The sequence below is a fragment of the Lotus japonicus genome, chromosome 2, assembly GCF_012489685.1.
Source record: "Lotus japonicus ecotype B-129 chromosome 2, LjGifu_v1.2".
In the NCBI taxonomy this organism is placed as follows: Eukaryota; Viridiplantae; Streptophyta; class Magnoliopsida; order Fabales; family Fabaceae; genus Lotus; species Lotus japonicus.
This window is the reverse complement of record NC_080042.1, coordinates 57,607,140-57,632,359: the sequence shown is the minus strand read 5'-3', so window position 1 is coordinate 57,632,359 and position 25,220 is coordinate 57,607,140. Positions and strand designations below refer to the sequence as shown.

General features: G+C 36.3%; 2 protein-coding genes across 2 annotated transcripts; one reads left to right on the top strand and one right to left on the bottom strand.

The window, feature by feature from the left end:
• The first annotated feature begins 11,993 nt into the window (after positions 1 to 11,993).
• LOC130738501 (4,5-DOPA dioxygenase extradiol-like) lies at positions 11,994 to 14,103 on the top strand. The gene is made up of 3 exons (XM_057590490.1): positions 11,994 to 12,460; positions 13,269 to 13,639; positions 13,736 to 14,103. The coding sequence occupies exons 1-3, from the start codon at positions 12,116 to 12,118 to the stop codon at positions 13,932 to 13,934; spliced, it is 915 nt and encodes a 304-aa protein (XP_057446473.1). The 5' UTR covers positions 11,994 to 12,115; the 3' UTR covers positions 13,935 to 14,103.
• A 341-nt stretch (positions 14,104 to 14,444) lies between these two features.
• LOC130738502 (uncharacterized) lies at positions 14,445 to 23,978 on the bottom strand. Its single transcript, XM_057590491.1, has 6 exons — positions 23,663 to 23,978; positions 18,541 to 18,594; positions 17,423 to 17,496; positions 16,037 to 16,154; positions 15,876 to 15,934; positions 14,445 to 14,745 (listed from the first exon to the last, which is right to left on the bottom strand). The coding sequence occupies exons 1-6, from the start codon at positions 23,813 to 23,815 to the stop codon at positions 14,667 to 14,669; spliced, it is 537 nt and encodes a 178-aa protein (XP_057446474.1). The 5' UTR covers positions 23,816 to 23,978; the 3' UTR covers positions 14,445 to 14,666.
• Positions 23,979 to 25,220: the final 1,242 nt, after the last annotated feature.

Here is a 25,220-nt window from a genome sequence, read left to right as displayed (position 1 = left end):
ATAGTTGTCAAACATTTACCTTTGTAATGTGCAATATTTTCAATTGCTTTGACTCATTGTTAATTAAGACTGACTTCTCTAGTATGCAAAATGTTATTCCCTCCGTTCTCAAAACTATTGTAGTTCAAGGTTATGCACAAAATTTAAGAGTACATTAACTGATGTTACAATTTGACTGAAACATTCTTATTTAATATGAGTTATATGAAAGAGAGAGAATGAACATCATTGGTCAACTAATTAGTGAGAATTGTGATTGGTGAAAATAAGAGGTGACACTTGGGAGATACAATATTAAATGAGGGCATGAATGGAAGAGAATGAGATAAAATGTTTTGAATATGTAAAACAACAATGGTTTTAGAACAAAACATAAAAGCTAAAATTACAATAATTTTAAAACGGAGAAGGAGTAACGAATTTCTTTTCAATTCATTCATGACATTATTTATGGATGGTTTAGGGGCTATCCGTGATATTAATAAATTATAATGCACGCTCGTGTGTTTTCCCCCTTGTATATGCTAGTTTAGATTGAGAAGTCACTTGATTGTTCTATCCATTTATTTCATTTCTATATTTTTTAAAATACACGGTGATTTATTATAGAAGTATATAATTTTTTTGCTCTGAACTAATTACCATATATCCATGCTCTATTAATGGTTTAAAAGATAGAAATAAATGAGATTTATTGGAAAGTCTATAATGAGATGTATAAATTGTTTCACGCAAATATAAATAATTAAATGCTAAATAGAGATTAAGAAAAAATTGGAGACAATATCAAGGGAGGGAGAAAAGGCTGTTTACTCATTGTAAGATACAATTAATTACTAGCATACTTTCAATGAGATTGTTGATTTTTTTTTTCTTTTAATTTGACGTACGATTGCATAATTTGATATGCATGTTTGACATCAAAAGCATAGATATAAGTTTTTATCTTACTTTCCAATGCTGATAAATATTTTTTAGTTAATCAACCTATTTAGGATGTGTTAGTCTTGTTATCATTCATCTCTAACTATTTCACAGTGTAATATTTGCATTAAGCTTTGTATGATGAATTATTAATTTTTCTTAATATAATAGATAACTAAATTTGAATTATGTAGAATCTGAGCAAAACGTTCTTGATGGTATCGTAGGTTCAAATTCAAATTCCCATGGAAATAAATCGTAAGAAAAGTAAAGGAAAATCCAGTTTTGGAAATTTTATCAAGTTTGGTAAAGGTGTTAAGAATGATGATGCATCACCAAGTCTTCCAAAAGATCCTAAGCACAATAATCAAGGCGTAAGGCATGAGTACTGTGATCAACAAGCAGTAATTCATTCAACAGAAGGTACTATCAGGGTTTCTCCAGATAGAAAACACTTTGCACTTTATTATCCAGAGGATCCTAAAGAGGACCCTAGTGTTCCACCTTGGATGAGCCCACCACAATATTACAATAAAGATCCGTCTTCCAAGAGCTCATCATATTATTCTGCTGAAGATCCTACATCTCCAAAGGAGTATCCTAAAGTAGAGAGCTCTTCTTATGCTCAATTACATAACTCTTCTAAATATTGGCATTATAGCGACAAATAATGAAATAGTCATCGAATGAGATTGGAATTCTTTGTATTCATTTGTCGTTTTCTATCTCATTGATAAAGTTTGTCTTGCCATTTAAAAATTATTAGAAATTATGAGATATACTCAACTACAAAAGCTAGTTTAAGAGTTGAGGTTTGCACTAACATTATAAATGTTATTTATGCTCTGTCTCTAGCCAATGAGACTCCTAACACACCCCCTCACGTCCAGGACTGAACAACCTGGAACATGGGATCAAAAACAACAAGTGACCCAATTATGGGAGGTCTCCTCAACAAACAACAAATGGGTCTAGGATAGACTCTGATACCATATTAGAAATTGGGAGACCTATACTCAACCACAAAAGCTAGCCCAAGAGTTGATGTTTGCACTACCTTTATAAAGGCCATCTATGCTCTATCTCTAGCCAATGTGAGACTTCTAACAAAAATCATTAATATAAAATTATGACTGTTATATTTATATCTCTTTTAATTGGCATGACATAGGTCTATTGCTAGAACATGGAAAAGAACACCAAAAATATGATTTAAGGGGTGTCAAGTATTTGGAACTTCATGATGTAAAAGTAAGGAGTTGCTTGTCTTAATTTTAAGAATAATTGTGTTAGTTTAGTTTTCATTTTTTATCTTTACTTTTAGGATTTCTTTGTGATGTTGATTTTAGAAAATTATCAACTTATTTTACATATTGAGAATTTGTCAATAGTTTAATCTTTGTTGAGTCATTATAATATCCATATTTAACTTCTGTTATTTATGCTTTTATATCAATGAAATCAAAATCATTAAGCTTCGTTAAAATTTAGAAATTGCTATTTGATCTTTTATTGGTTTCTAATTCTAAACATTCTTCCTACTTTGGATTATGCGCGTGCGCACACAATAACACCCCTTAAATAAATTTTAGAAATGTTAATCTATCAATTCTACTATTAGGTTGGAAGTTTTTTTTAAGAACAAATTCATAAAATGTTATAAAAATTTAAAATAAAATTTTAATTCCAAATTGTAATTCAAAATCACACGATGGAACAAATCGGGGATTAAAAGTACCATGAGAAAATTTGAGTTAAATAACTCATCGTTCAATCACATTAAAGATAAGTGAGTTAGAATTTATATATTTTATTTATTTATTTATAAAAAAATCCTATTAATCCATTGAGTTGTGAGTTAGTAACCCACATAGGTCATTTAGAAAGAAAAAAAAAAAACAGTTAAATTAAAGCACATGATATCGTGAGCAAAATATCCCGAAGCTCCTACACGACTATAAAAGGGTTGTGAGTGAAGCATACCACTTAATGTATTCGTGGTATGGGAATAAGCATTTCGTAAAGCATAAGGTAGTGAAGAAAGCTTTAACCAGGGGCGGAGCTTTTACATGACAGAGGGGAGCCTTGGCTCCCCCAAATGTTTCTAATTTTTTTTTTGTTATATGATAGAAGGATTGATTTGTGTGAAGTGAAATGAATTTTTGTTGTTTGTTACTTGTTATGGTCCAATACTTTTGTGCTTATCTTCAACTGTGCTGGGAAATATTGACAAGTGTTAAGTAATCTCATAAATTAGCATGAGTGAAAAGAATTCAGGTTTTCACAGGTGTGTGTTCATGTCGTGGATTTGGTTCACATCTATTGCTATTAGTTCCAATTAATATAATATCTTTTTTTTTTTGAGAACAAAAGTTTTATTCAAGATTGAACCAAAAGATGAGGACTGTCCCCCTCATCTGGGAATGATTTACACTGAAACAGTAGAATTGAAATAGAAAAAATCTTTTACAAAAGCAGCACCACGTTTAGCCAGTTTATCTGCGTTGGAGTTTGCTTCACGGTAAATATGCGACACCTTGAGACAGTTGAGCTCAACAACCCACAAATCAATCTGGTTCAAATAACTGATAAGCTTCCAAGGTATGTTACTCTGATTGTTAACCCAGCCGACTGCTAGAGATGAATCACTTTCCAAAATCAGGTTTCTAATGTTTCTGTTCAAACAGTATAGAAGAGCCTCATGTATAGCCCTGACCTCGGCCTCAAAAGCAAAACCTTCTCCAATATTTTTTGAGAAGAAACCCAGAATTTCTTCCCTGGAATTTCTAAAAATTCCCCCAATACCGCAAATACCCGGACATCCTCTGGCCGCACCATCAACATTAACTTTGATGAGACCCGCGTCAGGTGGTAACCATGTAGCAGAACGAAATTTCAATGGTCTAGAGGGAAGTTTGATGAGCTCAAAGTTTCTGGAAAGTTGGTCAATCGAATAAGAACAAGAATGAAGCAGAGGAAAAGCCCACCCAGCCAATACGTAATAGATGAGAGTCCCAAACCTCCGAGCATTCAAAGCGGCTTTGGTTAAAACACGACTCATTACGGGATAACCAAATGGACCACAACAGGGCATATGGGATCAACCGCCAGAGAACTTTATCAGAAACACAACAAAGATAGTCCCATTCAGCCATAAGTTCAGATAAGGAAGCCGGAATAACCCAATTCAGACCTTCACGAAGAAATATGGAAGACCACAGGCTCCAAGATTTGAAACAATGTAGAAATAGATGGGAAGTATTTTCACTTACCTCATTACATAGAACACAAATGTCTGCGGTAGTGAGAACAACACCTCTAGCTTGGAGGTTAACTTTAGTTGCAATCTTGTTTCTCATGGCTTGCCAGAAGAAAAGGCCAACTTTCGGTGGAATAAGATTTGACACTGATTTAGGGACTTGCCAATTATGTTGGGAGAAGACCTGCCCCTCAACCCAGCAGCACAGGTCTTTCACAGAGAAGAGGCCATTCGGTTTCAGTTTCCATATAACAGCATCCTCACACCCAATTGCTGGAATGTATCCATTAATAATGGCACAGAATTGATCATAGAGTTCCAATTCCCAGGTGAAGAAGCTACGGCGGAAAGATAGTGTCCATTGCCATTTTCCGTACCGAAACAAGCCCACCTCAGCTAATCGAGCCTCGCGGTTGTCGCTCATAGCAAACAGCCGAGGGAAAAGGTCACATAAGGCTAAATCGTTCACCCAAGGATCCTTCCAGAATTTTGTCTTTCTCCCATCCCCAATAGCGATTCCAAGATTCTCTTTAAAACCAACAGACATCACATGATCATCACGAAGAACCCGCATAATGTCTCTGATAATATTGGACCATGGGACAGGACTAACAGGTTCATTGTGAAGTAAAAGGGGGGATGACTCATGATTGTAGCGTTCCACAATGACCTTCCTCCATAGGCTATTGGACTCCCTTCCATATCTCCATGCCCATTTGAGTAAAAATGCTCTATTTTTCCATTCCAGGAATCCAAGACCCAACCCTCCTGCCTCTTTATTTAAGCAAACTTGTTCCCAACAGATCCAGTTGATCTTACTATGACCCTGTTCTCTGCCCCAAAGAAACGCACGAAGGGTTTTTTCCACCTCCGCCACCACTCCCTTGGGAGCCTTGAAAATTGATATTTAAAAATATAATTATTTTAAAAATACAAAAAAGTTAGCATGCGGCCCACTGGCTCTGCTAGGGCTCCGCCGCCTCGGTGGAGTTGTCATGAGAGATCTGAGGTAGCGGAGGAAAATATCAGATTATTCGTGGATGGCTTGGATAGGGACACTAAGCACAGTCAAGTACGCAAATTATTCGAAAGGTTTGGCACTGTGGTTAGTGTGTTTGTTCCGAAAACCATCAAACGAGTGAGGAAGGCAAAGTTTGGCTTTGTTCTCTTTCAGAGTAAGAGGGATGGTATAGCGGCTATGAGGTCATTGCATGGAACAAGGTTAAATTCCTTCTTCCTATCAATAAATCCTGCTAGATTTGTTGATCGAAAGTACAAATGGAACCCTCCGGCGAAACAGCATGAAGAACTCCCTGGAAGGAAGAAGATTCGTCAAGAATGGAGGATTAAACATAGAGTGGGAGCCCCTTTCTCTGGAACTGGTGGATTTTCCCAGGAAAGCCAAAAGGTTTGGCGTGTGAAGAAGTCCACTAGAAAATCTCCTGAGAAGAAAGTTGAGGAACAAGAGAGAAGTGGGATGACCATGAACCAGGTGAGGGTGGGATTGAATATGGATTTATCTAGAATGGCAATCGCCTCCTTGACGGAGGTGCTCACCTGTGAGGATGTCTCGAGGTGGCTTGATGAGAAAGGATATTCAAACTTCCAAGTAAAACCTTTTGGTGCAAAACAAAAAGTCCTAGAATTTAGCTCTTCGATTGACTGTCAAGCCTTTTTGGAAACTAAGGATTATAGACTAGAAGCCATTTTCCATTCTGTGGAGCCAGCACTCTCCAAACAGCTCCCCAATGGATACTTGATTTGGCTAAAACTATGGAAGATCCCCATTGGTTTCTGGACTGTGGACTTCATCTCTAAGGTGGTTAGTACTATGGGCTCTCTTGTGAGTCTAGATGAGGATACATCTCAATGTAAAAGATTTGATGTGGCTAGAGCGCTTATTATTGCTGAAGATCCGATCCTCGAAAATCAACTAATCCCACTAACCATTGAAGGAGTTGATATGCATATCCTTGTTGAAATTGATTATATTTTCAATTAATATAATATCTACGTACATGGAAATGGTGAGGCAGGTGTCTAGTGCACACCATTTGTTTATTAGGTGGTTAAATTTGTTAACGATACATCTGGTTGTGGGTGTTCTTTAATTTAAAATGAGCTTTCTATTTTGATGTTGATGTATTGTTATATTTGTTCTAATCTCTCTACAAAGGATGATATCAAAAGGAGTTTTTTTTTTTCATTTCTTAATTGATGCTGTAATCCAAAGGGTAGTTTGAACATTTAGAGTTCTTTTGGGTTTTTTTAACTGTAACTATTAAGAAACAAGAAAAACTTTGTGGTGTAATGAGTTCAGTGTATGTCTTGCTGGTTTTAATTAGTACTTATGGTTTATAAGCATGGCTCCCCCACATTTTTCGGTCAAGCTCCGCCACTGGCTTTAACCATGGGAATATATAAAGGGAATTGTTATTCAGAGACCCCGATAGCTATTTGGACCCCTGAAAAAGTGTAAAAATACTATAATACCCTTAATGAAAAAAAAATATAAAAAAATCCTCACCCCTCATCCTCACATTCCCTCTCCTCTTTCCTCTCTCCTTACCTCTTTCCTCTTTCTTCCACCCACCACCTCCACCCACCACCACCACCGCCGCCGTCACCACCACCACCACAACCACCACCGCTGCTACCACCACCACCACAACCTCAAACTTCTGTCGTTTTTGAAAACTTCCAACTGTAGGGAGTTGTTTCTGTCGTTTTTAATTTTTTTTCTGCAAATAAGCGCACTTTAGAAGTGCGTTACGCACACACTTTTAAATAAAAGTGCACGCACTTCAAACGTGCGAAGTGAACGCACTTTTAAAGAGTGAATTGCTGTAAATTTGTACAGAACTGATATCAGATGATTTTTAAAAAATATGAGACTCCACAGTAAATCAAAGATAGAATATCTGGAGATTTATGGTGGAATGAAAAAAATTTGAAATTCAAAATAAAATACCAGATGAAGGAATTTGGCTAAATTACACAAATCTTAGGAGAATGTGCTAAGGTATGATCGTTTGATTTTTCTCTTCAACTTTGCAGTTGGTCGCCTGAGCATCCGACACCAAAAACTGTCCACTTTTCCAAATCGCACCCCTCCTGATTGTGAAGCAACTACTAGAAGGTGTAGGATTTTGGAGATTCTGACTGCATATTTGAGTTCAGAATGGTCCTATTACCTTAACCAAGAAGTTTTAGTCTCAAATTCCTTCTAGAAATTAAACAGGAAAAAAAGAAAGAAATTTGTGCGTTCCGCTCGCACTGTGAAAGTGCGACCAAAACGCACTTACAAAGTGCGTGATGGACGCACTTTGAAAGTCCGAGACGGACGCACTTTGAAAGTGCGAGCGAAAAAATTTAAGAAATTGATTTTTCGGATTTTACGAATTTAACAGGGTTCAAATAACTATCGGGGGGTATGAATAACAATTCTCATATATAAAGTGTGGTGGCTAAGCTTTGACATTACTTCACCCATAAATCCCTAATTTGGAAATTAGGACTAGGACTTATAATAAAAAAAATTAAATAGTTAATAAACATGATACAAATTATAAAATTAGGGTCCTAAACACACCCATTATAAAAATACTAAAAAACCAATTTCAATTAAAAAAACTTTTAGCTTGAAATAAAAATTAGATTGTTTATAAGAAAGACTTATTTTTTCATAGTAGAATGTTAAAGGGTATATTGAGTGTTATACTTTATATTTTGGACGAATAAAATGTCGGTCTTTATGTTTCAAATTTCTTATTTTATAGTCTCTACATTGTTTTTGTGAGTAGAGGGTATCCACCGTCGACTATATTGACTAATCCCCTCACTGAGGGTGCTTGTACTAAGTGGTAAACGACTGACCACGAAGTGCGCTCTATTCTCATGGGAGATGATTGAACCCTCGACCTCATAGATAAGGGACGAGTTAAGCTAACTTACACGCCACACCTTGTGGTTAGACCACATTTTGATGAATTTCAATATTTAAACTTTATTATACATTTGTATTGAATGATGTGGCTGTATTGTCATTTACTGTTTTTAAATTTATTGTATAAATTCATGTATCTTTCTATATATATATTTTTTATTTTTAATGACGTGTTGGAAATTTTAAGGGAATGGAGATGAGGAAAAATTCACCATGTCGTGGGATGGAGGATGGAGACAGATGAGGGAAGCCACGCCCCCACCGCCCCACCCTATTGCCAACCTTAGTGCCATTGGGACGACCGTCAAATACAATAAATAAGTTAGTTGAACTCATATACACAGACGAAACAATAAAATAAAGTTAAGAGAGTGAAAATTTAACCCATTAACATAATCAATACTTCCTCCATCTCTATTTGTAAATTATTCTTACCTAACTTTGTATGATTAAAAAATAGGCTTAATAGCACTTTTGGTCCCCCACGTTTCAAAAATGTGCAATATTAATCCCCCACATTTGAAAATAGCATAATGGTACCTCAACGTTTATCTCCGTTAGCAGTTTTGGTCCCACCGTTAACATTTTAACGTTTTCCGTCAAAAATCTAATTAAAAATTAAACAAAAATTGGAAAATATTATGAAATTAATTAAAATCTTCCCCTTCATCATCTTTATCTTCTTCTTCACCTCCAACCTCCCCAGGCACCACCCAAACCATAAATCATGAATAAATTGATTTTTCCCAACACATAAATCATGAATAAAAGCATGAATTTTTTTCAACTCAAAACTTTTTCATTTCATCTCTGAGTTCACTTATCCAACGAACAAAATCAAAATCAAAATCATATTTCTTTATGTCAAAATTGAATAGAATAGACTTTATCAAGCCAAGGGAGCAGTGGATACATGAATAAACAACATTTAAAGATCACTAAGGAATTGAACCAATCCCAAGTTGCTATTGCAGTAACGAGAAGATAAAAATGGGAGCTTTTTGATGTTGTGGGTGATGGTCCTACGAATCAGAGAAGAGACCATTTGCTCACTGAACCAATCCCAAGTTCCCAACCATTTTTCTTCTTCAGCCATCCCCCAATCCCTTCAAACCCCCATCTTAAAAACCTCCACCACCGCCGAATCCTGTTTTCTCAACCCACAACCGTCGAATCCCTCGATCTCGTCCCTCAGCCTCTCCCAACTCAGATCTGGTCCCAGATCCGGGCATAAGTGCGGAAGAGATGAAGTGGTGGTGGCATCAAGAGTTCAGACCAGCCATGGAAGAATGAATCCAAGTGTTTGATCTGATTTTTCTCAGGCAAGGTGATATATTTCTGGAATAAAATGGAGAAGATGAAGATTTTTAGGAGAGGAATATAAATTTTTTTTCTGGGTTTTCTGGGCAAGGTGATGAAGATGATGAAGGAGATGAGGAGGGGATATTTTTCTGGGTTTTTAATTGTTGTTAATATTTTAATTAGTTAATTTTTGTTTAATTACATATTTGCCCTTTGAACCGTTAGTTTTTGGACGGAAAACTGGTGGGGGACCAAAACTGCTAACAGAGATAAACGTTGAGGTACCATTATGCTATTTTCAAACGTGGGGGATTAATATTGCACATTTTTGAAACGTGGGGGACCAAAAGTGCTATTAAGCCTAAAAAATAATTACTATCCATAAATTTGTAAAAAAAATTCTTAGATTATTTATGAATTTATCTCTTCAATTTTTTTTTGAAAGAGAAATATATTATTGAAGATAAAGTACCCATGAGAACAACCATCTCATGAAGTGGGCAGACCCTGACAGGCCAATAAGCCAAGCCATCCATACTTTGTTGATTTAGACCTCAAAAATGAGACTCATTAAAACCTTCCTAGAGAAAACCCAATGAAAAAACCTAGAGAAGGAAAAAGAGTACTCAATCTCAAGAATCAAACAAAGTACACCAAAAAGACCTCTAGTAAGCTACTACTGCCAAGAAAAGCTGTCATATAACAGCCCCCCCATTACAAGCTATTTCCCACGCCTGAGGCAAGCTACACATGTACATGATAATGTGCTATCCAATCTACCCACAATTGAATTGAACCAAAAGTAACACCCCTCAAAATATTATAATGAGCATGATCAAAATACAACCTTGAATGTCACATAAGAACCACCAGACTCCACGTTATTCATGAACCGCAAGCACAGAATCAACAAACCAGCATCAATGCCTCCCACACTATCAAATTCCTAGCCCAACAATCCATCCACTAATACAACTAAAAACACCTCTGCCAGCACGCTGCATATCAACACCATCTGCACCAAAACCCCAAACTAGAAGCACACCATTTAAATAATCCATTGCAGCACCTAGCACCACCAACCAAAACTCAAACAAACAGAGAAACCTCCTACCGCCATCAAGCTCCTTATACGCACAATTCTATCTTAATAACCCAAGAGCTATGGATTAAATTGAATATATTAAAGCCAAGAGGTAATAGATATCATATACCAGTACACACAACAAGTTTCCAAAACCTGCTAAGTTCCTCCAGAAACAATCACAGTCGGCAAAGACAAGCACCAAGCCACCAACTGCGACCCCGCTCTCCAAACCTGAGGCCCTCAACATCTATTTTTGTAAATCCCCTAACAAATTGAACAGCTCCATATGAGCAATCATTCCACCAAGTTTTTATCCATGTAAACAGCAAGAGCAAATGAGACTCCCAAAGTGCTTCTATAATGAATTCTCCTGCCACAAACACATCAGCCCCCATGCCGTCCCCACTGAATGCACCTCTACATGACTCATATTAAAGCTCTGAATCCAAGAAGAAACTATGAGTTGCCGCTACTCATTTAGTTTTGTTTCCTAATTTACACAATCTCTTTCATATTATATATTAGCTTAACTTTGAAAAAATAATATTAAATGTTTCATTGATATTATAAAGTAATTTATATATTTAGAAATAAAAAATGTTAGTAAATGACTTATAAATAGGGACGAAGAGAATTATGACTAATCATAGAAGGCAGTATAAAAGTTTTAGGGGTGAATATAATGCTTGAATACTAATATGTTAAGAAAGTTTTCTCTCCTCGAAGGGACAATCACCTTATTTCTTACCGTGTTTTCTGGTCAGGGAATTGAACTAAATTTTCTCTCTTTATATCATATATTTTATTGTATATATCACATCAATTACTTCTTATTATTTTCTTACTTTCTCATTGTGGATATTTATCGGATACCTACCTATGCAAATATCCATTTGTTTTAGATAACAAATTCTACCACATATTCATATATCAATATACACCGAAATTAAAAGTTAAAGTAATATTTTCATAATTAATTAATAATATCTTAAATTAAAACATTCTATCTTATCTTATCGTATACTATATATTATTTTCGAAATAAAAAAGTGGCAACTCTGACAAGTGTAATCCCCTCATTCTATACTTTTCGTCAAAAGCTTTCTCCATCATACTATAATTAGTAGGTAAATGATTTCATATTTATATTTTCTGATTTTTTATTAATTTTAATATTAAATAATTCCATATTTTAAAAAATAATTAATGTATTAATATTACATTTAATAGTTATTAATGACATTAAAATAATTAACAAAAGTCAATTGTGACTTTTAAAAAAAAATAACTAATGTATTCATTTAACATTTAATGATTTTAAATGACAATAGAATAATTAGCAAAAGTTAATTATAACTTTTATACCATTAAGATGTATGCTAACAAATTTTAATGATTATGGTTATTTTTTATACAACAAAATAAAATAAAATTGAAAGTTTATATATATAGATGAATCAGTTAGGCGGGTCAAATGTCAGCAGAACAAATTAACCTCTCTTTTGCTCGGGAAGATGTATTTGTAGTTGTACTTGTACCTACCATCTTCTAATTTTTGCTGATATCTCTCTATAGCCTTATATATTCATCATTATCCATGAATAGCATCTTTAGATTTTGTCACAGTTCAGCTAATTCAAAGCCAAGGAAGGAGAAGGAGACAGAAATCGCTAAAAAAACAGAGGAGAATATTAATAATAATAGTATTATGGCGTTGAAAGAGACATTCTACATATCCCATGGATCACCAACTCTAGCAATAGATGATAGCATCCCAGCATGGAAGTTCTTGAATTCATGGAAGGAGGAGGTGTTTCCACATCGACCCTCTTCCATCCTCATCATCTCCGGCCACTGGGACACCCATGTCCCCACCGTCAACGCCGTTGACCGGAATGACACCATCTACGATTTCTATGGTTTCCCCAAAAACATGTACAAGGTTTGCTCCATTTCTTTGAGTTTTTTTTTTCTTTACTTTTCTGCTGCTGCTATTGTTATTGTTGTTTGAGATCTTTTCCTTGAATGTTTGCTTTGTTAATTAGAAGGAAAAACAAAAGCTTTACCTTTTTCAAATGAGTGGAGATGTGTGTATATATCATAACTCCAATTTTAGCTTGTAGCATTATTGGAACCAGATGATATGGAAGTTAAACCCCCCAATCCTATGTAGATTTGTAATTTTGTTCATTAGAAACTTTTAAGTAAAAAATGAGTATAATTTTCTGCTTCACTTGGGATGAGATTGTTTAACACTTGGTTTAAGTTTTTGAACTCCCTATTTTATTAATAAGATGTTTAGAAATCATTTCACAATTGATTCAGAATCAATTATGGGAAAAACTTATGAGATGTTTTTGGCTGAAAAAGTTAATTCTGAAAAAACAAAATGATATGAACATGCTATACAAGTATGGGTATAAATTGTTAATAAGTTTGAGCATAATTTTGGTTTTCAGTGGGGTTTATATAGACAAAGTCAAAGATGAAAGACCCAGTCTTGTTTATGTAAAAGGGAGAATTGATTAGTGGATTCATATTCGTATGTCGAATTTATTTGAATGGGTCTGGTCAAAATGATCATCTGCCGACTACTTTTTTCACATGGCCAACAACCAAGCATTTTTATTTTGAATTATTATTTTTCATTTTAGATGTCCTTAGACTTACAGCTGATGGAAAATATATAACAATAATTTAGGTGCGGCCTTCTCTAGCAATCTATTCAACTTGTGCACTTTTTTTGGCAGCTCAAGTACCCAGCACCAGGTGCTCTACACTTGGCAAAGAGGGTGAAGGAACTACTCACAGCATCAGGGTTCAGCCGTGTGGATGAAGATAGGAAACGTGGGCTTGACCATGGAGCTTGGGTTCCTCTCATGTTGATGTACCCAGATGCAGACATCCCAGTGTGTCAACTCTCAGTCTCATCAAGCATGGGTGGTACTTATCACTATGAAATGGGAAAGGCATTGGCTCCTCTTAAGGATGAAGGTGTTCTGATCATTGGTTCTGGGAGTGCTACCCATAACCTCAGAGCAATTGGACCTCGCAATAGCCCTCCTCCTCCCTGGGCAGTGGACTTCATGTCATGGTTAAAAAGCTCTCTTCTTCATGGAAGGTAATCCATTTTTTTGTTTTTCACATTCATTTAAAAGATACCATTCTTCTTATAAGCCTTTTAGTGCAAGTGTTTCACACTTCATGGCTCTTGCAGATATGAAGAAGTAAATCAATATGAAGAGAAGGCGCCATATGCAAAAATGGCTCATCCATGGCCGGATCACTTCTTCCCATTACATGTGGCAATGGGGGCAGCTGGGGAAAACGCGAAGGCCAAAGTTGTGCATGATAGTTGGGATGGTGGTTCTATTTCTTATGCTTCATTTGGTTTTACAGCAGACAATACTAGTTGATGCAACATATTCATAGCTTCAGATATTGTTTCTGGATTTATAAATTACACATGAGCTGCCTATTTCTAGTTTTAAAAGGGGGCTAGTTTGCCTTTGTGATACCATCGTGACTCATTTGTTCAATTCAATATTTGTTCAATTCAATCTTCTCAATCTTTGGAAGTTACAACCATTGTGGATGCCTTAATTCTTCTTGTTATAATAAAAGGTTGCAAACTAAGGGCATTAGTTTTGGTACCACCCCTTTACATTCTCTCACCACCCAAATCTACTGCACTTTTGTTTGCGGGAAGCATTTACATACCACACTTATGAGTGTGGAAGACAAAACTACACTCCGCATAGCAGAAAAAAGCAAAAATGGGGGTGGTATAAGAATGTAAAAGGTTGGTACCAAAACGAATGCCCGCAAACTAATGACTCTTTGAGACACAGCCTTGACCAAAGCAGCATGGGGATTTAAAAACAAAAGAAATGAAAAGGAAGAGCAAGTAAAAAAAGGACAGCATGTTGGGAGAAACAAAAACCTTTACATTAGCCTGTAGATAACAAAATACAAATGCACAAGATTTTACATCTAACAATCAAATGGAACCTACACAAGACTCCAATAGAAAAAAGCGCACAACGGAGAATCATGTATTTCAGACTCAACCTTTCTGCTGGCTTGATAGGATATTGAAGAGATCAATGCAGTTCAACAGAGAATGTTTTAGTCGTTCAGCATATAACCTAAAATTCTGTGTCAAAGCATGAAACCATGATCTTTGAAACCATGGACCTCGCAAAAGGGATGTAGCTCAAGCTATACCTGTCAATCAAAATCAGAAAAGTGGTGAAGGAATTAAAACATATGCACAAGAATGGAAACAGGCATGGGGTAACAATTGGATTAATATTGCATGGTCGAAGACGTATTATATCATATGCTGGATTAAGGTAAAAGATAACTCTAATCTGTTATGCCATGTCTAACCCAAGAACATTCATTATATATTTAATTTGCTTTTTTATTATCATTATTTTCTTTTAAAGTAATGCATAATACATTAATATAAAAAAATATCAAAACATACAAGCATTGAAGTGATTGAACCATCGGGGAAGTTATTATTAAAAGTAGTCTTTTTATTCTTATATAAGGATTAGGCTAGTTCTAGGAGTGTCTAATAATAAAGATTACGTTTTGTTCCTCCTCAATCTGTTCCAGACTTCCAGTCTTGTCACATGTGCACAATTGAGTTGTCAATAGCGCGCTATAGCGCCATGGAGGTGCGTAGCGGTAGCTAGCCGCACCTAGTTGTAGCGTAGTGGTGCAGCTCAATGTAGCGGCTGTTGTGGCTGCTATAGTGGAGGAAAAAGCGGCCATCGTGGCGCTATTAGGTGGAACAGATAAAAACCAAAAAAGGGCCCTTGAAAATTAATGTTACAGCATTTTTTGGGTGTGTTTCAGGGGTTTTGCGTCAGAAACATATTGAAAAGGCTCTAGTTTGAGGAGGAAGTGATAGTAGTGAAAGTGATAGAAAGAACTATGAAAATTCAAATAAAATAATCTTGTATGTTTATACATAAAATAAAATGAATCATGAAAATTATTTTGAATAAACATGTTTCAAATAAAATAAAAACTTCAGAACTATTATTTTGTGCTACTTGTATGTTTTGCTCGAGACACCTATTACTCTTTATTGTTAATCATGAGTGCTATGAATTTTAACTTTTTTATCATTTTTAAGCATTTATATATGTATATAATTAAATTATATAAACTGCATAAAAAATTCAGCATAGCAACCATCCTGCTATGCGCTATACCGCTATAGCATTTTTGGGGTTGGCCGCTGCGTGCCACAATCCAGGATTGATAACCCTGGTGCGCATAGAGCACACTGAAGTCAATATTAAAGAAAGTAGCAAGAAAGGAAGGCATTTATGACATACCAAACTAGTGCGCCAAACTCCAAGATAATTGCAAGAAGCGTCAGTAGCTTGTTATGAACCTGCTCAATGCAAAAGAATCACATATTGAGCTAATGAAAAAAAGAAAAGCTCTCTTTTTTTCAGAAGTAAAAGGAATCAAACAAAGATGCGCTTTGACTTACATAAAGAGCACAAAACAAGGCAATTATCATACTTGCAATGTATATGGCTGTTGCATAGATCCGAACAGGATCAAGCATCATCGATATTTGCTTTTTAGGACCTATGAGGAATGCTGTGCTGCCATAAATAAGATTCCCGCTTAGCATTTCAAGGAAACAGAACAGCTGTGAAACCTAGTTTAAAGGATGATATATTAAAATGAGGCATCCACAATTTTTCAGATGTAAATGGTTTAGTCAATTTTAATTTAAAATGTCAAACTTCTAAGAGTAGGATGAAATGATAAGTAGAAATCAATTTATACAGCAAAAGGCAGAAAGAGAGACATCATCTCTTCTTTTTTTCTTGACAGCAAATTAATTGTTAGAAAAACAGTTCAGTCTTTAAGAGTGCACCTACAGGAAAATTATCACTTCAATACCCGTGGTCTCACCACTAATCAATCTAGCAACTTACACCCTGACCACTCATCTAGAAAACGAACAAGTTGAAATTTTCACAAAACAAGTTAGATTTTTACCATGAAGAATCCACATTATATAATATTTGATTATGACAATGAACTCCTGATATTGGGCGCATTTCATCCATTAGAAGAGAAACCATGAAACATCCCTCATTTTAATGCAAGGTGGATTAATGACCCATGTTGGCAAGAGAGGTGAGCTAAAAAGGAATATGCATAGGGGATTTTCCTGCAACAGCCTAGACATAAGGAAGCAGGTAGAGGAAGAACAATGAAGGTATGCTGTCTTTACGAGTGTTAAAGACGGGAAGGAAGCCAGGACTTGTAGAGCTAGCCTAGTCCACTGACCTGGTGGTAGCCCTTTTCCTTTTGGTGGTTTCAGCCATCTATCAGTATTCAATGGAAATGGATTCCCTGCAGTCAGAGTTCCCAAGAACGCACTACACCTTAATCCAGCCTGTAGGTAGCTTTTTAAGTGGCCCAACTGTTATGACTTAGGCCTATGAGGAGAGCCCACCCCCAATGACCAGGAAACCAGCCTTCAGGAAAGAAAAGCCTCATGGCTTAGGTATCACATTGAAATTCTCAATCACTCAGTTTGGGATGTGACAGATTGATTGATAGGACAAAAAATGAACAGAAAAAAAAAGAGAAAATGAGAAAGCTTTCTCACTGAGTGGAAGTATCTCTTTACTACTTCCCCATTTCACCCTAAAGTTCTATAGAGAATAGGAAAAGTGGACTACCAAAATACAATAAAAATATCAGGTCGGTATCATAGTAAACAATTGTCTTGCCAGTACCAATGGAATATAGTTCCTCTCCCCCTCCCCCCTTCAAAAAAAAAGAGAGAATCCAAATATTGACAAATATACATACAAAATAATAGTGTAATTATACAGCTACAAAAAGTACATACCTTCCAAGTGAAAGCAAATTGCCAAGAGTAAATGCTATTGCAAACTTGATGGGTTTGAGGAAAACAAGCATAGACTGTAAGATGGGGTAAAAAAATTGCCATTAATTAGTGGTTATTCATGTCTGTCAACATAAATTTGAGCTAAAAAGCTAACATTCCACATAAAGGTAGAAAAAGTAACATTTGTAAGTCAAGTTTTTAGGAAGGTAGTGAAATAAGTTATATTTCCATCAAATTTACATGACAGTGATGAGAAATGAATGAGATTTATTCCTTATCCTTGTATAGAAGATATGCCATTTTTATTCCCTCTATTACATTACAACTTTAAATTTGAGTCACAAATTCCTAAAGTGCAGGAGTTTATTTCTTATGCATTACCTATACTAAAAGGAGAATTCTGTGGTAACCGGGGCCTAGTTAATAATTATTTTAATTGTTTTGTAGAAAATCAGTGTATAGTCCCAAGGTAAACAGCATAAGAGGTAGCATGACAACGGGAACCACGGAAACATCCCTATTATAATTACATTTATCTAATATCAATGCAAATACGAAACATTCATTGGATTAATTATTGATCAGAAGTGGAGGGTCAGACTCGGCAAAGGTTGCAGCCTTAAGTTTGGCAGTCACAGGTTATAGTCATAGAAACATCCTCTCCACCCACCCACCCACACAGGTAAGGCTGTGCATATCTGACCCTCCCCAGAGCCTACCAGTAATGTAAGAGCCTTGTCCACTTAGCACCCATTTAGTATTGATCAGAAGCCGCATATAAATTTGAATGTAAGCTTATGATATTTTTCATCTAATTTCTACAAAATGACTGCCTTTGCAAGTTGGGTTTGTGACAGTCATGTTAAAATGGAAAGCTAACATGGTAACTACCTTAGTTGCATGATGATAGCACTCAATAAACTTGGAACGAAAATTACAAACAAATTCAAGTAGTTCAAAGCTCGCAGGTACATAATTACTCATGTGTGGCCATATTTAAAGAAAGGTTCAAGCTTCAAAATAATATTCCACAATGCACATTGAGCTGAAGAACTTGTACATAATCATTATTTATCTAAATTCTAAATTAGAAAGAAAAATCATGCTGTCAAACTTACCAACAGTGTACAGGTTAACCCAGCAGCAAAGCATATGGCAAAACCATACAGTCTCTGGTCACAGATAGAGAGCTTATTAGTTAAATTGTTGAAGATAATTAATAGATAGAAACTTGCTGGATGAATCAAATGCATTTCAAGACAAAAGTTTGTGTAAGGAAGAAACCTCGAGGAGGTTATCTCACAATTAGTCAATTAAATCCCAAATATAAGAACATGCAGAGCAACAAGACAAGTTAAGAAATATATCAGATAAATAAAGGATAAATGCCTAATGGCCCAAACCATAGAGTTAACTACTGCATCAGGTCTCATGTCATCAAGAAAAAATTGATATTCCTAAGTTTTAGCATACCAATTCTCAACAATAACTGGAAACTTGAATTACAAGAAAAAGGGAAAAAAAAACATTATGCTCTAAAAAGTCTAATGTTTGCTTTGGGTCAATTATGTTATTCCTAAACCAATCTAACACCAGCCAGCATGTTTGCTCTGGGTTCCCAGAATCTCAAAATATGATATAATCTAATTGACAGCTTTGTCAGCTGAATCCAGTTCATTAAGACAGATTATTTCCTTGATTTCACCTTTTTATGAATTACTTGAAGATAATAAATTGTTTCTCCGCAATCCGCCAGTAAATCATTATCATGTATCACTGGTAGAGGGTTGCATTCTCAATGGGCTTCTATAGCTACATCATTTATGGGCCTCAAGTTACTATGCCAATTATAATTAGTTATTATTATTTCTATGTTTATTTCTAGTTTATTATTTAGATCATGTTCTAGAATATTCTACTTTCTATGATGGTGCCACATGTAAGGTCACCTTTCATCCCTTAGAGTGGATAGTTAGTATAAGTTGTATGGATTCCATTATGAAAGATTAACAAGAAAATTGACAAAGTTTTATTTTATCTTCTTTTCTTAGTTTTCTTTTGATTTTCTTCCTTTGATTTTACTTGGTAGAGTTTCTCTCTACCAATTTGGTGCTTTCATCATTGATCTCTTCCTTCCATTGCATCATGGTGCTCAACTATGATGTATTATCATCCATCCTTTCCGCACAACGTGATCCCCGATCCATCTTCTACAGTCCCCCATCTCAGCCCAATACATCACCTTATTACTGTCACAATGTCCCATCTTATTACCCACAAACACATTCAAGTCTGCAGCTCTCGGAGTTCAATGGAGAGAACCCTGAATACTGGTTGTTCATGGCAGATTGCTATTTCCTTCAAAATCCCTACCCATGGGAAACACGGTTCCAGCTCTTGGCAATACATCTGGGTGGCAAGGCCCTGACATGGTTCCGATTGAGCCACCAACAGATCCATAGCTGGGAGGAATTCAAAGTTGCGTTCCGATTGTACTTTGTCTACAACAGACCCAACGGATTTTCTACAACCACAGTCAAATATGGGTTTGAGAAATCTTCATTGGTTGAGATTCAGAGAAGCTCTGAACAAGTTTCTCCTCATAGGGTTGTTTTCAGTGAAACAACACTGGAGGATGGAGCTCAGCTCCCGTTTGAGGCTTCTTCAGACGTGCATCTCCTACCTGAGGTGGTTTCTAGGGTGGAATTGGGTAGTGCAGAAACAGAGATTGAATCCCACGAGTCATCTACATCCGAGGACTCCTCTCTCATCACTACCCCAGTTGATTCAACCCCATATGCAACAAGGTCAGATGCTATTACTCCTGATGTAAACAAAACATTTGTTTTGAAAACAACTGACTTAGTTCTTAGGAACCCCCGCCAAGTGTTTGGAAATTTGCTTGAGGGTAAGTTTGTGCAGAAAAATAATGAGGCTCGATTTGAAAAGCATTTTGACAAGTTGCTTATGCAATTTCACAATTCAAGCACTACTGTTGATGTACAAAAAATTGGGGTTCCATGTCCTAAGGTGTTTGAGAAAATGCTTGTGACAAGGAATACAAGGATATGTGTTGATAATACTTTTGAAAAGCTATTAGAAACATACATCAACCTATTACTTGACTGGCAGAGGATGAGACCAATGAATTTGACATCAGAGATTGCACTTTCATCATTATCTGGACCTGGTATGAAACTATTTGATCCTGGCATTGTTCAAGTGGTTGCTATGTTAACTCTGGTATTTGATCAACCTAACTATGCTGCTATCTCAAGACATGCTACAAGAGATTCAGTTTTGCACTACTCTGCCTTTGGAGGTCAGCCCAATGCTTATCCTATACAAGCCACACCTATGAGATTTTCATTGTGGAAAAGCTATGGTCACACGGATTTTGATTGGGCATCCATAGCTGAACTTATTCTCAGCTCTATGTCTATCTCTATGGCAACGTCATGCGTTCTATCTAGCCAAGAGGACAACATACCTACAAGGTCACCTGGTACAATCCTTGAATTGAACTCTGACTCACTTCTCATTCCAAGAGACATAACTCATCGAATCCCGCACCATATGTTTGATAAAATGCATGAGAAGAAACTTTTGAAGATACTTGCTAATACTACTCATTTTGAAAATCATGTTGATACCGCATTACATGAAATGATTATCACACTGTTTGATCCTGGAATTCATGTTGTTGTTTCCATTTTAGCCAATGGTAACTTGGCTATATGTGCTACTGATAATTTGAAGTTGATTTACCTTCATCCTGCTACATTGACCTATGTTACTCAGACATCTACAGCTAATATTTTTGACTGGCCTGCTAGGCATTTTCATCCTGCTTGGTTAAGCTCTTGTGATATATCTACTGCTACCAAGGTTGATGGTGAACTTGAGGCAAGCACCTCTGCTCTGGGACAACTTGCTATATTCCTTTTAGACTCCTATCTAGCAATTGGGACTACATTTTGGATCAGTTCTTCCTCACTAGCAGGAGAAGCTATCTTCAGCTCCAAAGCACATATAACACGGTATAAATTGACAAGATGCTTACTGTATTTTGAGGAGGGTTTGCTCAAACCTTTTCTCCATGATTCAATGCACTCTACGGCAACATATCAAAGCACTTGTACGCAGTGTGATTGTGCTCCATTGGTTGTGATCCACTTACTTTTCCCTGTTCCAAGCTCCATAGGGACACATTGTCAAAGACCATGGGATGCTAGGCATGAAGAGTTGAATTCCCATTTTCTTTCACACATGGGGTTCGTGCATCCCACTTGGTACATGGAATGGGAAATTCTTTTACCCACGGGCCCTACCTCGGTAGCATATAATTCATTTGGCAATGTGGAAACAAATTGGAACAAGGTGTCTTTTATTAGGCCATGCACACATGTTCTTTTGCTGCAAACAGCATTGCTCTCTTATTGCAACTACCATGATGAAATGCTTCATAGCCAAATATGTGGAATCTGTTTTTGGATGGGCCCAATTCCAAATGATTTTCCCATGTTGAGCCTACTAGCATTTTCCATTCCTCCCACAACAACCTTCCTTATTTCTTTCTGCGTCCTGGAGCAAAGGTTGGGGCTCACTCATGGACTTGGCCCAAGTCTCGGTACGCTCCTCACATGGATCCTTCTCGTTGCTTGGCGGGCTCATTTTCTCATCTTTGAGGACTTGCAAACACAAACTGTGTCTGCGTACTCTTTGTCATTAAATGTGGCAGCACCTAAGCTCTTCGATTGGTCCAGCTTTGCTGCACAAACCGTGTGGCTTGAGCACCAGAGAATTAAACTCTTACAGTCACTGCTTGCTTCAGTGCTTCACAATGTCACATATTGTTCTCTTCTTACTTGGATTCTCATCCTTGCATGGCTACCCCACTTGTTCACAAGGGGTCAAACGAAGCTTGCTCACCATGCTCAACACTCTTTCAATTGGGTCTTTCTTATATTGGGCTGGTCTTACAAGACTTCCCTATGTCCACCACTTGAATTGTCTTTCCAACAAAGCTTAATAGCGTGGCTAGGCTTCCCCATTGGCCATGAAATTAAATGGCGTGAACTTCTTGCTTCATGGGACAGCACACAAGGCATTTTTTGTTACTACACACCACATCAAGTCACTCTATTGGCCCTTCATGCTACCTTGGTGCTTTCATTTAACATGACAGTTACTTCTTTTCCTGGACTTGGCCTCATTGACATTACTCTCCTAGCATGGATCTTTCTTGTTGCATGGCTAGCTCACTTTTCCATCCTTGAGGACAAGGATGTTTTCAAGGGGATGGTAATGGTAGAGGGTTGCATTCTCAATGGGCTTCTATAGCTACATCATTTATGGGCCTCAAGTTACTATGCCAATTATAATTAGTTATTATTATTTCTATGTTTATTTCTAGTTTATTATTTAGATCATGTTCTAGAATATTCTACTTTCTATGATGGTGCCACATGTAAGGTCACCTTTCATCCCTTAGAGTGGATAGTTAGTATAAGTTGTATGGATTCCATTATGAAAGATTAACAAGAAAATTGACAAAGTTTTATTTTATCTTCTTTTCTTAGTTTTCTTTTGATTTTCTTCCTTTGATTTTACTTGGTAGAGTTTCTCTCTACCAATCACCTAAGTGCCAGCATAAATTAACTCCAACAATGCATAAAAAACTAAAACGAACATTTCTATGAGAAACCATAACCTCTATATTATCTCTTTATTATATGTATCAATTCTAAAATAGTAATACCTTCTTAATGTTTTGAACAACTAATAGCTATAAAATCCCCCCAAAAAATCATGATCATGACCATGCAACTTTCTAGCTTGTACCCTTATACAGTGCTTCCAGTAAACTCCTAGTTAAACATATTCCTACAAAGCAAGATTTTTCTATTTTTCCTCAATAACAGCATAAATTCGGGGAAATAGCCAAGTAAATTTTACTATCTTCCAGCTTAATACTACTACCTAAAGTTTCTTATCAAACAAATCAGATCAAAATATCAAAACACCTGAACTTGGAAAACCACAAGAATGTAAAATCAAATGCCGCAAGATTGCAATGTCAAAGACAACAACGCAGGTGTAGATCCATGTTCAAAACCGAGCATATCCACTTTCTACATCACAGAATCAGCTAATTTCGATGAAATTTTCTTTCTTTTTCTCAGCTCATTCGTTTTTTGTTTCTCGGAAACCAAACAAGCAGCGACGACGATTGAATACCTGTTTGGTGGACAAGGTGCAGTTGCGGTTGAATTCATCCATGAAGGCGAAGGAGTTGTCGTTGTCCAATGCCGCAGCTTGTTGCTCTTCGTCTTCGACTTCCATTCCCACCATGATCTTCACTTTCTCAAAGGCTTTGCTCATCTTTTCCATTGCTTTCCCACACTTTCTCGGGAAAATGGGAAAACAGAAAACGCTGGATCTGTGGTTAAACTAGTACTAAACTTGCTTCGATTTTCAGAAAATTTACGATAGGGATTTTGATTTTGATTTTGATAGAGATACAACAACAACAACGACTTCACTTCACTAAAACTCAGCTCATGGAGAGGGAGCATTCTTTCTTCAACGTTTTTGGATGATTTTTTGTGATAGTTGGGCTTGGAAGTTAGGCCCATGCCCCATGGTTTAAAGCCCATTTCTTTTTGCAAGAGTGATAACTTTTGACAAAAACAAATCTCACTACTTATCCAAGAAAGTTATGGGCGATAACAAGAATTAAGTTTTATTCGCAATCATATTTAAGCATGAATCAACCAAAATAAAAAACGCTCATATTATTTAAGTGGAAATTGAGTGGAGAGAAGAGAGAGATAGAAAGAAATGAAGGAGAAAGTAATACATACGATAGTTGTTTTAATTGAAAGAAAAAAGAAAGATATATAAAATGAAGGTGAAAATGATGTAGCAGAATTAATCAGAGCTCCAATAATAAATAGTAATATCTCATCTTCACTCTAGCCGCAAACTCACCATCCACGCACAACGTAATTTTTCAAAATGCCTCTTGTAAATTAGTGTTTCTGAATTCTCATCTTCACTCTGCTTCGTCATCAATTCCTTGCATCAATATCGATCTCAAGATGTGCAAACATGGTAAGCAAAACATGAATCTTGTTCAATCCAAAAAGATTTTGAAGTCAAGCTACAAAGCTCATTTCATCTGATACTTCAATGATCAAGCTTAAAGCGTTACCTAATGTTTGTGCATTTGGGACAGATAAATTGAGTCTATATATAGCATTGGACTCCCTCATACTTCTTCAAGTTAAGCAATGCAGGACTTTCAAGTTGCAATCAACCCTAACAATCTCTACATCGATTGCAAGAGTCTTCAGACTTAATTGTCTACACCGACAATCATTGTCTTCATCGACAATCATAATTCTCATTTTCTACACAGACAAAGAAAATTATTTTACTCTACATTAGAGAGTACACTTCACTTAGAACTAAACCACCCAACAAAATTTAATATGTCGAAACCCTGGTGAACGTTGTGGTGCAACCTCAATGTTGGATTTCTCCACAAGTTCTTTATCTATCGACATAACCGTACCATACACTCTGCATCACACCGACTAATGTTTGTGTGCTATTATCATGCACCTTGCATCCATTTCAATTAACGTTCATGTGTCACCTAAACAATTTCATGCTCCACCTTGTGTAATCCTAATTGTATCAGTCATATGTGACTTGTCTTTTTCACAAGCTAAAATTGTGTTTCTATTTTATTTGTATATGGTGTGGTGTGTTTTCTCCCCACATCAAAAAA